The 12,767-nt window shown below is 45.0% G+C and overlaps 1 protein-coding gene across 13 annotated transcripts in view; it reads left to right on the top strand.

The window, feature by feature from the left end:
* Nucleotides 1–12,767, top strand: part of LOC119404674 (LIM domain and actin-binding protein 1) — a 203,955-nt gene that overhangs the window by 94,012 nt on the left and 97,176 nt on the right. For 7 of the 13 annotated variants that reach the window (XM_049418975.1, XM_037671280.2, XM_037671274.2 and 4 more), the window contains exons 4-7: nucleotides 4,314–4,382; nucleotides 5,285–5,374; nucleotides 6,874–6,963; nucleotides 9,776–9,868. The exons of 1 other annotated variant lie outside the window; for it this stretch is intronic. In XM_049418975.1, the coding sequence (XP_049274932.1) occupies nucleotides 4,314–4,382; nucleotides 5,285–5,374; nucleotides 6,874–6,963; nucleotides 9,776–9,868 (342 nt within the window). The remainder of the gene's footprint in view (nucleotides 1–4,313; nucleotides 4,383–5,284; nucleotides 5,375–6,873; nucleotides 6,964–9,775; nucleotides 9,869–12,767) is intronic. 5 more of the 13 variants (XM_049418965.1, XM_049418966.1, XM_049418968.1 and 2 more) reach the window with 5 other exon arrangements.

Below are 12,767 nucleotides of genomic sequence, written 5' to 3'. Positions count from 1 at the left end.
TCTCTAGTCTCTCGAAGAACACTAAGAAGAATGCGAGACAATTCCTTGAGCACCATCCGCGGTCCTTCTGGGAAGGCCGTCGGTTTCATTCCCTCGTGGAGAAAACCACTTTTCATCAGGCTGTCCAGAAGGCTCCTCCTTTCAAAACAAAAACATTGCTATGTCCCTTCTCCGACTGCGACGACCATCGGACTCATTTTGCTCTCTGGTCTTCTTAAATCCTTACGTGTTACCCGAAACATCGATTTCCAAGTGACGCGACACAGGGTATGTAACTACCGGCGTTCATTTGATAATAATAAGAAAAAAATACTACTGACAATATGACTGTCTTCGGACCTTCTGCTAGAACGTTGCGGAACGGCGTGGTGGCCTCGTTTAGGCTTACTTTCACAGCGTGCGTTGCGGGCGAGAATCGAAGCCGTCTTATACGTCGTCATCATCGCAACACGCAGCTTCAAAACGTCACTTATCCGATCACGAAACATACAGTCAGGCGTCAAAACGACGGCAACGCGCACAATGAATGGTCTGTATACGATCGATCTCACAGGGAACCACAGCTATCAGATAGGTATAAAGGCGATTCGTGTTTTTATTGACAGCATGCCAAGCCTTGACACCACGTGCAATATCCCGCCCTGTATCATATCATAGCGACGTGCGAAATGCGGAGCTTGTGAAAACATTACGATCGTTTCTTCATTTATTTTCTGTTCCATCGCGAGGCTTCACTTGAAACAGGGCACAGACAGCTTTGAGCGTATACGTCCAACAGAAAACCCAACTTCACGAAGAAGAGAATTGCTGCCTTGCTACCATTTACGTCTGGCAGAGCAAAAATACGGTACACGAAATGAATACAAGCACGGAAGGGAAGACTACGTCCGTTCGGCGTGATGGACTGACAGGAGCTGCACACTCCTGTGCCTCGCGCGAAAAACGCCAATTTCCCGCGCTCACGCTGGTCGGTCGAAATTCCCGGCAATCATCGGAACGCCGAAGTGACGGGAAACGGGCGGTTGCTCGTGCAATGTGCGAAAGCCTAGCGCGTGCGGTGTGCTTCTTCGTGAGCAGATCATTGAAAGCGTGCAGTCTTGCGAAAGCTACGCAACTGGCTCCACGCATACGTTCGTATTAATATTACTAGAAAAAATATATTACGCCTGGCTTGTGCGGCCGCCGGGGGAACCATTATACCAAACAAATTCACCAGGGGCGTAGACAAGGGGGGGGGTTGGGGGGTTCCAACCCCCCCCCCCCTAAATTTTTCAGTTTTGCTTGCGTATATATACATGCACGCATACAAACGCACGCACGGACATACATAAAGTATGGTTGAACCACCCCCGAAAAAAATTTCTGGCTACGCCCCTGAAATTCACGCACGATATAGCCATGAATTTGTCGAGAAACTACGTTATAACTTTTCAATTATTCTTTGTGGTTTAACTTCTTTTGTAAACAGTTAGAAATTCCTAACATGACGAGGAAAACGCCACGCTAAAGATTGAACATACAGGGCTCGCATTACTCAACTTTTTTTGTTGTTGTTATAAGGTTTCGGTACATAAGGTCCAATATCTCATTGCCTTTCATAACCCGCTTTCACATCGCAAATGATCACTTCTGATTATTCCCATCACGAATTACGCAAGGGACAGCTTAGTTGTGTGATGTTTCGCATGTAACCTGAAATTGAAGACTGCTTGGCGCTGCAAACATCACTGTACCAGATTGTCAGTCAACAGAGTTCCCTCTTTTTTTTTTTTCATTCCTTTTTTTTTCCGCAGAACCATTGGTCCGCCCAGTTTTCACCAAGGTTATTCACACCTCTTTTCGAGAAAAATGACAGAGCAAGCATTTATACATGGTACATTTTTCTAGCTTAATTTTACTCTTCCGTTAAAGGCTGTCGCGACAATTCGTGAATTCCTGTAATTCTGCCGCAAACATCCCGTCGCCTTCGATTATGTAGTTTTCCATGTAAGTGCGTAACATGTCTGTGTGGTACTTCGGGTGCTACATCAAGGGACATCTCAACGTTGCGTTCGCCTAGGAGAAATTGCGTGCATTCAGACCTCACTGGTACGCTATATTTCTCGCATCTCCTCCAGCGATTCTGCACCGTTTTGACGGAACCTCGCAGAAGCGAGCAGCAAAGCGTCTCAAAGAGAGCGCAACAGAGCAACGTCATCGGCCGTCGGCGCGCGTTTTGTTGCCGCCCTGTGCTCGCCTTTGTTCGGCGCGTAACTTGATGGATCGCCCTTGGCGGCCGACGTTTTGGAGCCAGTGAGCCGCGGCGCCAAGCCAAAGCCAAGTTGAAATCGAGTGGAGAAAAGCAAGAAGACGAAAAACCACTCGACGAGCGTCTGTGAGTCGTGCCTGGCTCCGTAATCGAGTACCACTATGCTACTACCCTCCCTCTTCACTCACTGTCATCCTTCTTTCAATGCCTGCATTTCGGCGCCACATGCGAAACCGATTAGCTTTTGATATAGCACGCTTTATTCTTTAAATGTCCTCGCAATCTGTGTGTTCAGCTGAGCTGTGAGCGCGCTTTTTCATAATGGGCGTCAAGCCAGGCGTATGGACGTTATTACGAGGCGTAAGTGACTGCCTGTTTGCATGCCTCCTTGACGGTTTTTATTTTCTCTCAATGTCTTATTGCAGCATGGTATTGTGTGTTTACTGTGTGCGCACGGCGGTGTTCCAACATAACTTCGCAATAAGATTGTTTGTGTTGTGCCGTGTGGGAGTGGCACATGTTGGAATCGCCTTTGGCGTTTTGCTGCCCACCAGAACACGAAAGGCAATCGAGAGGATAAGAGTCTAGAATAAGAGAGAGCTGAGCTAGTTGGTAAGTATTATTTCTAAAAGGCTGGGCGTGCAAACACGGATACAAGAGAGAAGCCAATACACCACAAACGCCGGCGTTTGTGGGGTCTTGGCTTCTCTCTTGTGTCCGTGTTTGCACGCCCAGCCTTTTAGAGTTAACAGTCTGCTGTGCAGCATTTGATACAAGTTGAGATGTTCCTATGCAACGTTATGCTGCACAGAATCGTCTCAACGATTTCATCTATGATCAGAACATGAGAAGAAAAGCGAAAGCAGCTGCATGGTTTGCTCCCTTGCATGTCATTCGCGCGTATGATGTCTGTTTGCTGAGATTAAAAATCCTTGAACAGGGGGCTCCAGCGAATCCCCCTGTACAAGGACTTTAATCTCTTCACGCTACCATCTTCGCCTGAACTTGTACTTTATTTCGATTGTTTTGTTTGTTTTAATTCTACCAAGGAAGTAATTATAAAAGTTGGTTGACTGTCGCCCTTAATGGACACGTGCTGTTGTTGAGCATATCGTTTACACTATACGATAAGTACAGATGTTTCCACGCTACAGGTAGTTCTGATGCCTACCTACCCTGTTCAAATGCATATGAAAGGCAGAAATGGTAATTACAGTCAGTAAGGGCTTCATTTAGGTATCGGTTTTGGCGTATTAAAAACGAAAATTTGATTCTGACGAGTGTTGCTTCGAGATTTTTTCTTTTCAGTTGGGCGCCCGAATTGATTTCAATATTGGCTCTAAATTGGAAAAAAAATATCACGATAATCTCTAGGTTTACAGCTGCGTAACTTCCCATGGAAAACGGCTACATGATTATTATGACAAGTGCCTTATAAAATAAACCTGCAACAAACGATATCAACGCGTTGTGGCTATTTATAAGTAAGACATCGCAATTTCACTGTGGATAATCTTAAACTAACGTATGTACGGCAACAATGCTACGCTAACTGAAAAACATTGCACCTCATCTACCTTAGGACGTGAACATCACATAATTACTATATAACTTTTTTGTTTAAAAACTACGGAGTTATAAACGTCGGGCTCATTTTTTACTCCGTTTTCCCTTGTTTTCTTTTTGTTCGTTTTACCGACCTTTTTTTTGCAATTCTAGTGAATTACGCGCGACGCCAACCTTCACACACGGCTCGTTTTATCACTCTCATTTATCCCTTGAGTTGTTTAAACTGATGTCTTCCGGGAACATTTCTGCACCTCACGTGATTCTGAATAAGGAAATCCTTCGTGTCCCAGTGCGCAAATGTTGTTGTTAACATAACCATCCAGAAATTAAAAAAAAGTTAAGAACTAAAAAAGAAAACACGTGACAACGCTTTGTTCTTGTGATCTGCTGGTACAGTCATCGTGAACCGAAATCGTTCAGTTATGAGTCATTCTGGAGAACAAAGATAGGAATTGCACTGACGCACGCTCACCGTTTGACCTTTGTATTCTAACAGCTCACTAACGGCACAGACGACGACTATTACCGACCAGAAATAGAATGCCCTGTGTCGGTATCGAAGCTGGTAAGCACGATATTTCATTTACTTTTTATTTATTGTGAAGAGAAATTGATAAGTAGGGATTGTCGATGGTGCCAACGTTTTGACTAGTTGACACACAAAAAAAGACGCGTAACGATCAAGGAAGAACTCGAGACAGAACAGAAAAGGGCGTAATTTCCATAAGCATGTACCAATTCGCCCAACAACGTGTTTTACTAAGTCGACAAGTTGATTAGTCTTGTCTTGACTTGTCAACCAACGCTTGTCGAAACGTTGTCTCCAGCGACATTCCGTGTTTAAAGATTTCACATCGCTTCAAACTTCCATCTCCCCCTGATCTTCTTTATTTCGCACATAATTATTTACGTGTTTAAGTTCACGCATGACGTTTTTGCTGTAAACCTCGCTAACCTAGCTAATTTTCTTGTATTGTTGCGCGAATTTTTTTTTAATAACAGAGCGTAATCTGAAGGCATGGACATCCCGCAGTTTTTAAAAACCTCGTTACTTTACTCATGCCTTTAGCACTTAATATTTTGCCATTGCAGTTCCGAAAACACTAACACCGCTTGTCGAAGTTCTGTCATATTTTTGTCATCACTCGGGGGTGCAAACGCTTAGCTGGCACGTTAGTGTTACTTTCCCAAGCAAAATATGACTTCACAGTGCAGATTCTCTCGTTAATTCTTTCTTGTTGGCATGTGGTGTCACAGGGACCGCGAGCTAATCAAGAATATCATTGTTAAACACATCCGTCGCACTAGTCGGTGATTGAAAGAGGCACACACGGAGAAAAGTAGTCAGCCTCGCTTATAGAGGAAGTTGTCTTGCTCTCACTGAACGCCGTATTGCGTAACTGACGCTGAGCGTTCTTTTCTTCCTGTGATTGGTATGTGCGTCTTCAAATGCCGTACCGGATGCAGAAGGACGTTTATATATCGTCCGGAAAGGACACCGTGGACGCGGAAGCCTTCAGAGAGATCGCTGTCACCGGAATCGACATCAAATCTCTGGTACGACCCGCCTTGGCTGAATCATGCGCCATGCGGTAACACTGGAAAGTCGGGAAGCTTCCACAGTACTATTCTAATAGCAAGTCAATGTGTCTCGCTTTCGTGATATGAATCATCTTCATAATGTCAAATGACTTAATCCGAAAATGAGCAGCAATTTCTTGATTTTTCGTTGCCACAGTGTGAAATGATGTCGCACTATAGAGCTGAAATCCTTGAAGCGCCATATATCGCTTTGTTATCCAGTGTGCCGATAGGTCGCACTGCGTTGTTATAGAAAGGCGTAACTTGAACACGCACTATAAATGCGTCCGAAATGGCCTTCTTAAGGTGCTTACATAATTAGTAATGTACCTTATTTTCTCTGAGCATGACGAAAGTGGATATGGACACCATTGCCTGACTGTTTGCTCTGTACGATATGACAGTTATGCATGTTGCACCCTTTAAAAATAGTTGCGCCACTTGGAGTGTATTTTTGTCAGACAATAACGATATCATGTTTCTTGCGTGCCATTGGTTTGACGTCGCGTGGCCAGTAAATTCAAATCAGAAATCGCGCGCACGCATACAGTGTGACGCAGCATTCTTGACTGGAAAGCAGAGAGCGCGGAGCTTTCAGAAAAGGAAGCGCAAGCAAACCAGATGACGATTATTGTTCGGACGAAAAGTACGCCCCAACGGATGCAACTGGTGTGTATGTAATCCCCACTGGTCCCAAGTCGCCCGTTTTCACCAATTCCATTGCATCCCCGAATGAACCGCATGAACGGCTTCCGAATTTCAAAAAAGTTAAGCAGCGTAGGCTTACGCGACAAAATGAAGTTAAGGGTGCTCATTACCGGAATTCTTCCACGAATACGCCGTTGTAGCATTAGCATGGAACAGAAGTCACCGTTCCATTGTTTTTCGTCCTCTGTAAACTTGTCTTCGGATAGCCCCTCACCAAACATGGACATTGCAAACGAAGAAACGTTGTGCGGAGACCGGTCCGCGCCATCCTCCTTGGACGGCGCCTTAGGACTTCCAGTGCGTAATCGAAATTTGCGAAGGGGCCTTGTGAGGAGTCCCTTAAGACTTATTGCAACATGGGGCAAGTTGTAACACTCAGGATCAAGATACGTTACCTGAGCTATCAGCGAAACGTACTTACGTCAGATATCGTTGTTATTCTATCACTGAATACACTACCAATTATTGCAAAATCCAGTGGACTTGTCAAACATAATTGTATCAGAGGGCGAGTGATTACAGAATGTGGTCAGTTTCTTTATGCAAAACTACACAATACCTTTTTTTGTGACGATATAAATTTATACGATGGAAGCTTTGCCCGCGCACAGCAGCACTTTCGCATGAAGTGACTGCACCTTGCTGCTCTTACCGTGTTTTGCATTTGGTTCACCATCTCTCTTGTGTGTTTTTATTCGTTTCTTTTTGTTCTTGTTCTGGCATGAAACAGTGTGTGTGTTTTCTGTGGCATGCGGACCGTCCCGTAGAAATGTCAGTACGAACGGACAATCAAGGAGAATGGAATACTGTCGCCCACACGCGAGGTCATTAACACTGGCATCGACTTCGAGTCCTTGGTAAGTACCGCATGCATACTTCAACGCCCCTCGTTCGTCATCTCTCCAGCTAAGATCGCTTTTGACCATGCCTTCCCACCCACCAAAGTGGCACTAAAGAGAAAAACGATTTTTTTTTTCTCGTATTAGTAAAATGCCCTTCACGATACCGAGAACACCCATCTTACAAGACTCTTGGTGAGGTGGCACAAATTGGCCAAATAAAATTTTCAGAAACATGCTGTATTAACTTAATAAAACATGTTGTTGCGCTAGTTGGTTCACCGTACAAAAGGCAATGACGCAACGCAAGGCAAAGGAAAAAAACAAGAGGATAGGAAAAAGCGTAACTTGCAACTACAAGTGACGCTCTTTCCTGCCCTCTTTTTTGTTTCTTCACCTGGCGTTGCGGCATTACGTTTTGCTGTGTTAAATCTCTGACCTCCTTATCACGCGATGTAATCATGTTTTGATGATAAGGGGTTATGCAGGCCGTATACCAGAAGCCGTCAAAATCCTTATTGTCTCGACTAATTGGTGCCGGAATCTGAAGTCGGCGTCGTTAACTGTATTTTCTGTATGGCGTTTTATCGCCTACCAAGCGTGTGTTCGCGGAAAGAGTTGCTAATGATAATATCTGGGGTTTTGCGCGCCAAAACCACGATATAATTATGAGGCACGCCGCAGTGGAGGCCTCCCGAAATTTAGACCATCCTGTGTTCTTTAAGGTGCACTGATATCGCACAGTACAAGGGCCTTTAGCATTTCGCGCGGAAAGAGTTGCGATCTCTTGGTACTGTGAAAGGGAAATTTACTCGCAAGAGAAGAATCGCGTTTCTCTTTAGGGATCCTTTTAACATTTCGAAGGTTTTCCACGAACTTCTTTGTGCAGACAAATGCCGTATTCCTGTACGTGAGGTCGTCTATGAATTTTGCATGTTCGCACGTGCACACATGCTTAACTGATTGCTTTTTAGTTATTTTATTATTTTTACAAGCTTGCTCTTCTTTTGCTGTGCATCTGTTTTCATCACCTGGACAGTACTATCTACCCATCCCCACCCTGTGTGTTGTCTATGCAAAGTTGCAGTAAACATATGCGGCTCGGACAGTGGCACTCTTATCACCCGTAATGGCACAACTTGCACAAAGTAGCTTCAAGATCTAGTTCATGGTTAGAGCAGCTATTACCTGCTAACACTTTTCGTGTTAGTTTTGCATTTCACTACAGCTGGCTTACACAGAGGCATTAACTGTTCACACAGTTCTCTTGATACAAGGCAGAAATATTCGCAACACAGGGAGAGCGTGTCAATATTCTTAATATTTGCACGTTCGATATTCCATATTAGCAGAGCGGAAGTTGGACGTTACATCATTTGGACAATACTCTAGCGATCGCCAGAGTATTCGTGATTAATATGTAAATTTTCATTGTACGCAAGCACAGCTGTGCTAATTGCGGTATTCGTATATTGCTTTTGGCCCTACACTTGGTACCATATTAAATCAATTTGTATTTCTTTCTTCCGCATTTTCAGCCTCACGAAAATGTTATATACGAGAGCAGCTCTGCAGTTAACCCGTTCGTGCACGCAGCGTACATCCTGCCTTTCTTTTAGAGAGTATAATAGTTAACATACATTTAATTTTGTAAATTTTAACCTTACCAAGCGAAACCAGCTTTCATTTCAGCATTGCCCTTTGTTACTAGCTCGTCGCTCTAAGTAACGTCAGCCAGACTGCATTTTTTCTTCCTCCGAGGGGAAGGCTTGACGGCTTTTCTCCTTGCACATAAATCGATTAGTCTGCTTTCGGTGTTTACAATGCACAAGAAAGGCGCCTTGAGCGATAGCTATACCCATAAACAACGAGTTATAGAAATCTGTAAAAGCGTACGTGCCGTATTTCGGAAGCTAATGTTGTCGACAGCTACTCATGCTAATTGAAAGTCTCCTGATTTACCAAGTTCACTTTCCGAATCCATCGCGTTTAACTTAAGGAAAACTCCATCGTTGGTTTGGTTTTAATTCATCTCTTGTCCATTTAAATTCACTAACTTGAAAACGACGGTAAAACGGTGTCGACGGCATCTCGATTATTCAGCGAGTTAATAATTCACATTCTGTGTACTTCTTTCAGTTACATTGCAAAAACACACACATGCAGAACAAGCCGTTAATGAAAGGATAGCAGTATTTCTATGGCGGTTCTTCGTATGCCACTCATTGTATACTGATTAGATACGCCACTGATTTGCTCGCACTAGAGTTGCCCCGTGTTTGCAAAATAAGTTGTAGCATTCTGCGCACTAGAGAAACTCACGGGCATCGACCTAATCTTTCTCGACTACTGACCAGCGGACTTTGTTCGGCCAGCCGAGAGCCGTTTTCATATTTTTATTATTTGTTACTAGTCGACACAGCCGCTATGCTTCAGCAGTTTTCTCGAAGCACGGTTTTCTCTCGAAAAGAAAAAAAAAATGGAGAAGGCTAGCTCGCTTCGCCTGTTAGTCACTGCTCCGAATCTTTCTAACGCTTCGTTGAGTATAGTCGCTGCCTCAGGTAATGTCTCGGCACATATTATGTGGGACAGTGTACGCCACAAACTATAGCCCTGTTTTCTCTTGCTTTGTTCCCGTCCTCGTCGTTGACCCTGATTGTTCTATCTCTTGCTTGCTTTTATTTGTACTTGATAACCCTGATTATATCTGCTCGTACCCCGCTGTGTACTCGACGCACACTCGCATTGGCTGCCGCCATCCCTTCGCTTATTCGACTGTTGTGTTCCCAGCGCCTGTTTTCTTCCCCTTTTTTTGTTTTCTCCCCGCTAGAAGCACAGCTACATCTCCCCGCTGAATAACAAAAACCAAGTGCTCAACCACCGCTTTGCCGAAGACATCGTGCCGATTGACATAAAGTCTCTAGTAAGTTGGCTTCCTTCACACATAGCCCAAGTAACATACGATTGAGTCTGTGCTTGTGACTTGTCATAATAACCAAGTTGACGCACTCTGTCTGATACAGTAAAACCTCGGTGATACGAATCTCGCGGGGTTACCAAAAATATTCGTATCATCCGGAATTCGTATCACCAGAAAACATGAAAAATTAGTATGCGACAAAAGAAAGTTGGCATACGTTTTGATTTAGTGTTTCTGAGGGCCGCAGCGACGTCATGAACAGCTCTGAATGATTGCCAATAAAGTTTTTAGACGTCAACGATCATACTTGTACTCGTAAATATGCGGTGCAGGCGCGTGTGTAATTAGTGAACCAGATGTGTTGTGCCCCGTGACCGCTAGTAGCCCCTTTCTAATCTTACTACGCTTTTCTGCATGACACCAGAGTACTGCGGCGAAATTGACTTAAGAAGCGCTTTGCACACGATTGATAGAGGCCAAGCTCCTTCGCCAAGACCGTGCGCTTCGTCTCTTGGGGTCTTAGTCCACGTTTCATGGGACTTCATGACGGACCCACAGCCCAAGTTTCAGTCTTGTTTCAAAAAACGTGTGATTGCGTGGACATGGCTTGCATCGACGTGGCAGGCACGTGCTAACACAGTACAAAGACGCTGCTGCCTCGAGCACAGGAGCACGCGTCAACGCGTCGAAAAAAAAAAAAGCCCGACGTCAACGTCATTTGTAATGTAAACGCGAAGACGCATAACGGCCTCCAAGATTCTCGCGCACTATCTCGGAGGCAACAACGCACCGTTAATGGTCGCGCAGCGCGTATCTTCTGCCCGCGCCCGCGCGTGATTGCTGCGTCTTCCGCGACAGCGCGGGCAGCACTTGTTCGCACCTGTGCGCCAGTGTACGTTCGTATCAAACGTAGCGGGGCGCAAATCGGTTCGCAATAACCGCACGCTAATACATTGCAAGCTAATAGGCCTCGGCCGGGACCACAGAAAAATTCGTATCACCCCGAAATTCGTACGAGCCGTGATCGTATCACTGAGGTTTTACTGTATGTGGTACTGACTCACGCACATGCCTCTTTCATGCTCACTCTCTTCAATAACGCCATCGGGCCTTGAAAGTATCAGCAACAAAATAAAAAAAAAATCAGTTCCACCCCAAGTGATAGCTGCACGAACTGCGGACCATTGATTCGCCTGTTTTCCTTGTGTTTGTCTGCTCTTTTCTGTTCTTTTCGACTGATTATATGATATTTTGTCCTTTTTTGTTCTTTTCTTATCTATTTTATTTGTATTCCAATTATCGATTTTCTGTTCTATGGTCTTTTTTTCTACCGTTTTTCTACTGGATGCTGCTCCGAGCGCGGTGCGTCTAAAGGCCCGAACACACGTACGCGTTGCAGCGCGTCAACGCGTGACTTTTTGACGCGGCGTCGCGCCTCTCCCTATGGAGAGGGAGGGCGCGCAGCTTCGCGTAGCCGCGCGCCCTCTCTCCCCATAGGGAGAGGGCGCGACGCCGCGTCAAAAAGTCACGCGTGGACGTGCTGCAACGCGTACGTGTGTTCGGGCCTTAACTCCCGACGCTGGCGTTTCGCTGTCGCTTCGCTGGCTCGGACAGACGAATTAGTTCTTTGGCGACGCTGGCGTTCACGGGCAAGCAAGCGCTGGCCTCCCAAACGTGCAGCCTGTTCGGCTTATGTGTATCAAACGTGACACCTGCGTGACGACAACGCGAGACATGAGACGACGACAGGCAGGTCCCTCAGACTGGTCCGCAGTTAATATACAAACTTTATAATTGAGCCTGTGCAGCCTACTTTGCCTTTATCGGTGTGCGTGTGTTGATACCGACAGGGACGCGCGGACAGTCGGCCGTGTGCGTCTTGTGACTCCTGCGAGACACTTGAACACCTTAGAGTCTTTCATATTCCTTACACAGCTACATTGTTCATCAAGGAATAAGACTACTTGGACTATGGTATAAGGCGTTCGACGGTTGCCTGTTTCCGATTTGGGCTCGACACGACCAGGCCCATCGAGCCCTGCTAGCTTTCTTTCACGATATTGACTTTGCTTCCCACTTGTAGGGTACATTTATTCCGCCTTTTTCCTGTATATAAATTTCGAATAATACTTTGAATACATTTCATGGCACAAGAGTCTTTCTTTTCTACTTTCCGTTTTTCACTACATGGAGTCTGAGTAATCTCGTCATTGTTGCCGGAAATAAATGCGGAAATATTAGTGTTCATCCAAACTAACAGTTCATCCCCAGCCCTTGCTAGCTGCCTCCACCGCTTACTCAAGTGTCTGCTATTTATAAGCCTCGACAATTCACAAAGTCGCATCGACTAGCTGCGAAATTCGAAATTAACAAAAACACTGTGACTTGCATGCGCAGAACTCGTTGCGAAATGAAAAGAGCGAGGAGAAAGCCTGTCTGCTTCAAATCGTGCGTATGAAATCGCCAATGACAATACAACAATGTGCACAAATTTTGTTGCAGTATTTCCTGTCCTGTGCTTTCCGTTGCACGCACATGAACAACTTGATATGGCAGAACACATAATATGACGTAATAGCGTAAAATGTTAAAGTTGAAATCTATAAGGAGCGTATTCTCCTTGAGCAGGCTATATTTTCCAAGATAGACTGCAGGATTACTTCGAGAACATTCGAACAGCATTCTTTCATCTGGAAACCATGAAAAAAAAAACACCTTACATATAACTCGACAGCGTACTATATAAGCAGTGAGCACTCTGCTTCAGTCGAATACTGGGGGCCACTCTGCGATGCGTAGTCAAGATTGATCCGTCTCATGCCATCATTCCTGTCATCAACCATGCCTACAAACAGGGCACTTCAATTAGAGTATCTGCTTTAAATCCTCTATGTAATCTGTG

The sequence above is a fragment of the Rhipicephalus sanguineus genome, chromosome 9 (assembly GCF_013339695.2).
Source record: "Rhipicephalus sanguineus isolate Rsan-2018 chromosome 9, BIME_Rsan_1.4, whole genome shotgun sequence".
Classification (NCBI taxonomy): Eukaryota; Metazoa; Arthropoda; class Arachnida; order Ixodida; family Ixodidae; genus Rhipicephalus; species Rhipicephalus sanguineus.
The sequence above is the reverse complement of the archived record's forward strand: the minus strand, read 5'-3'. Positions and strand labels throughout refer to the sequence as shown.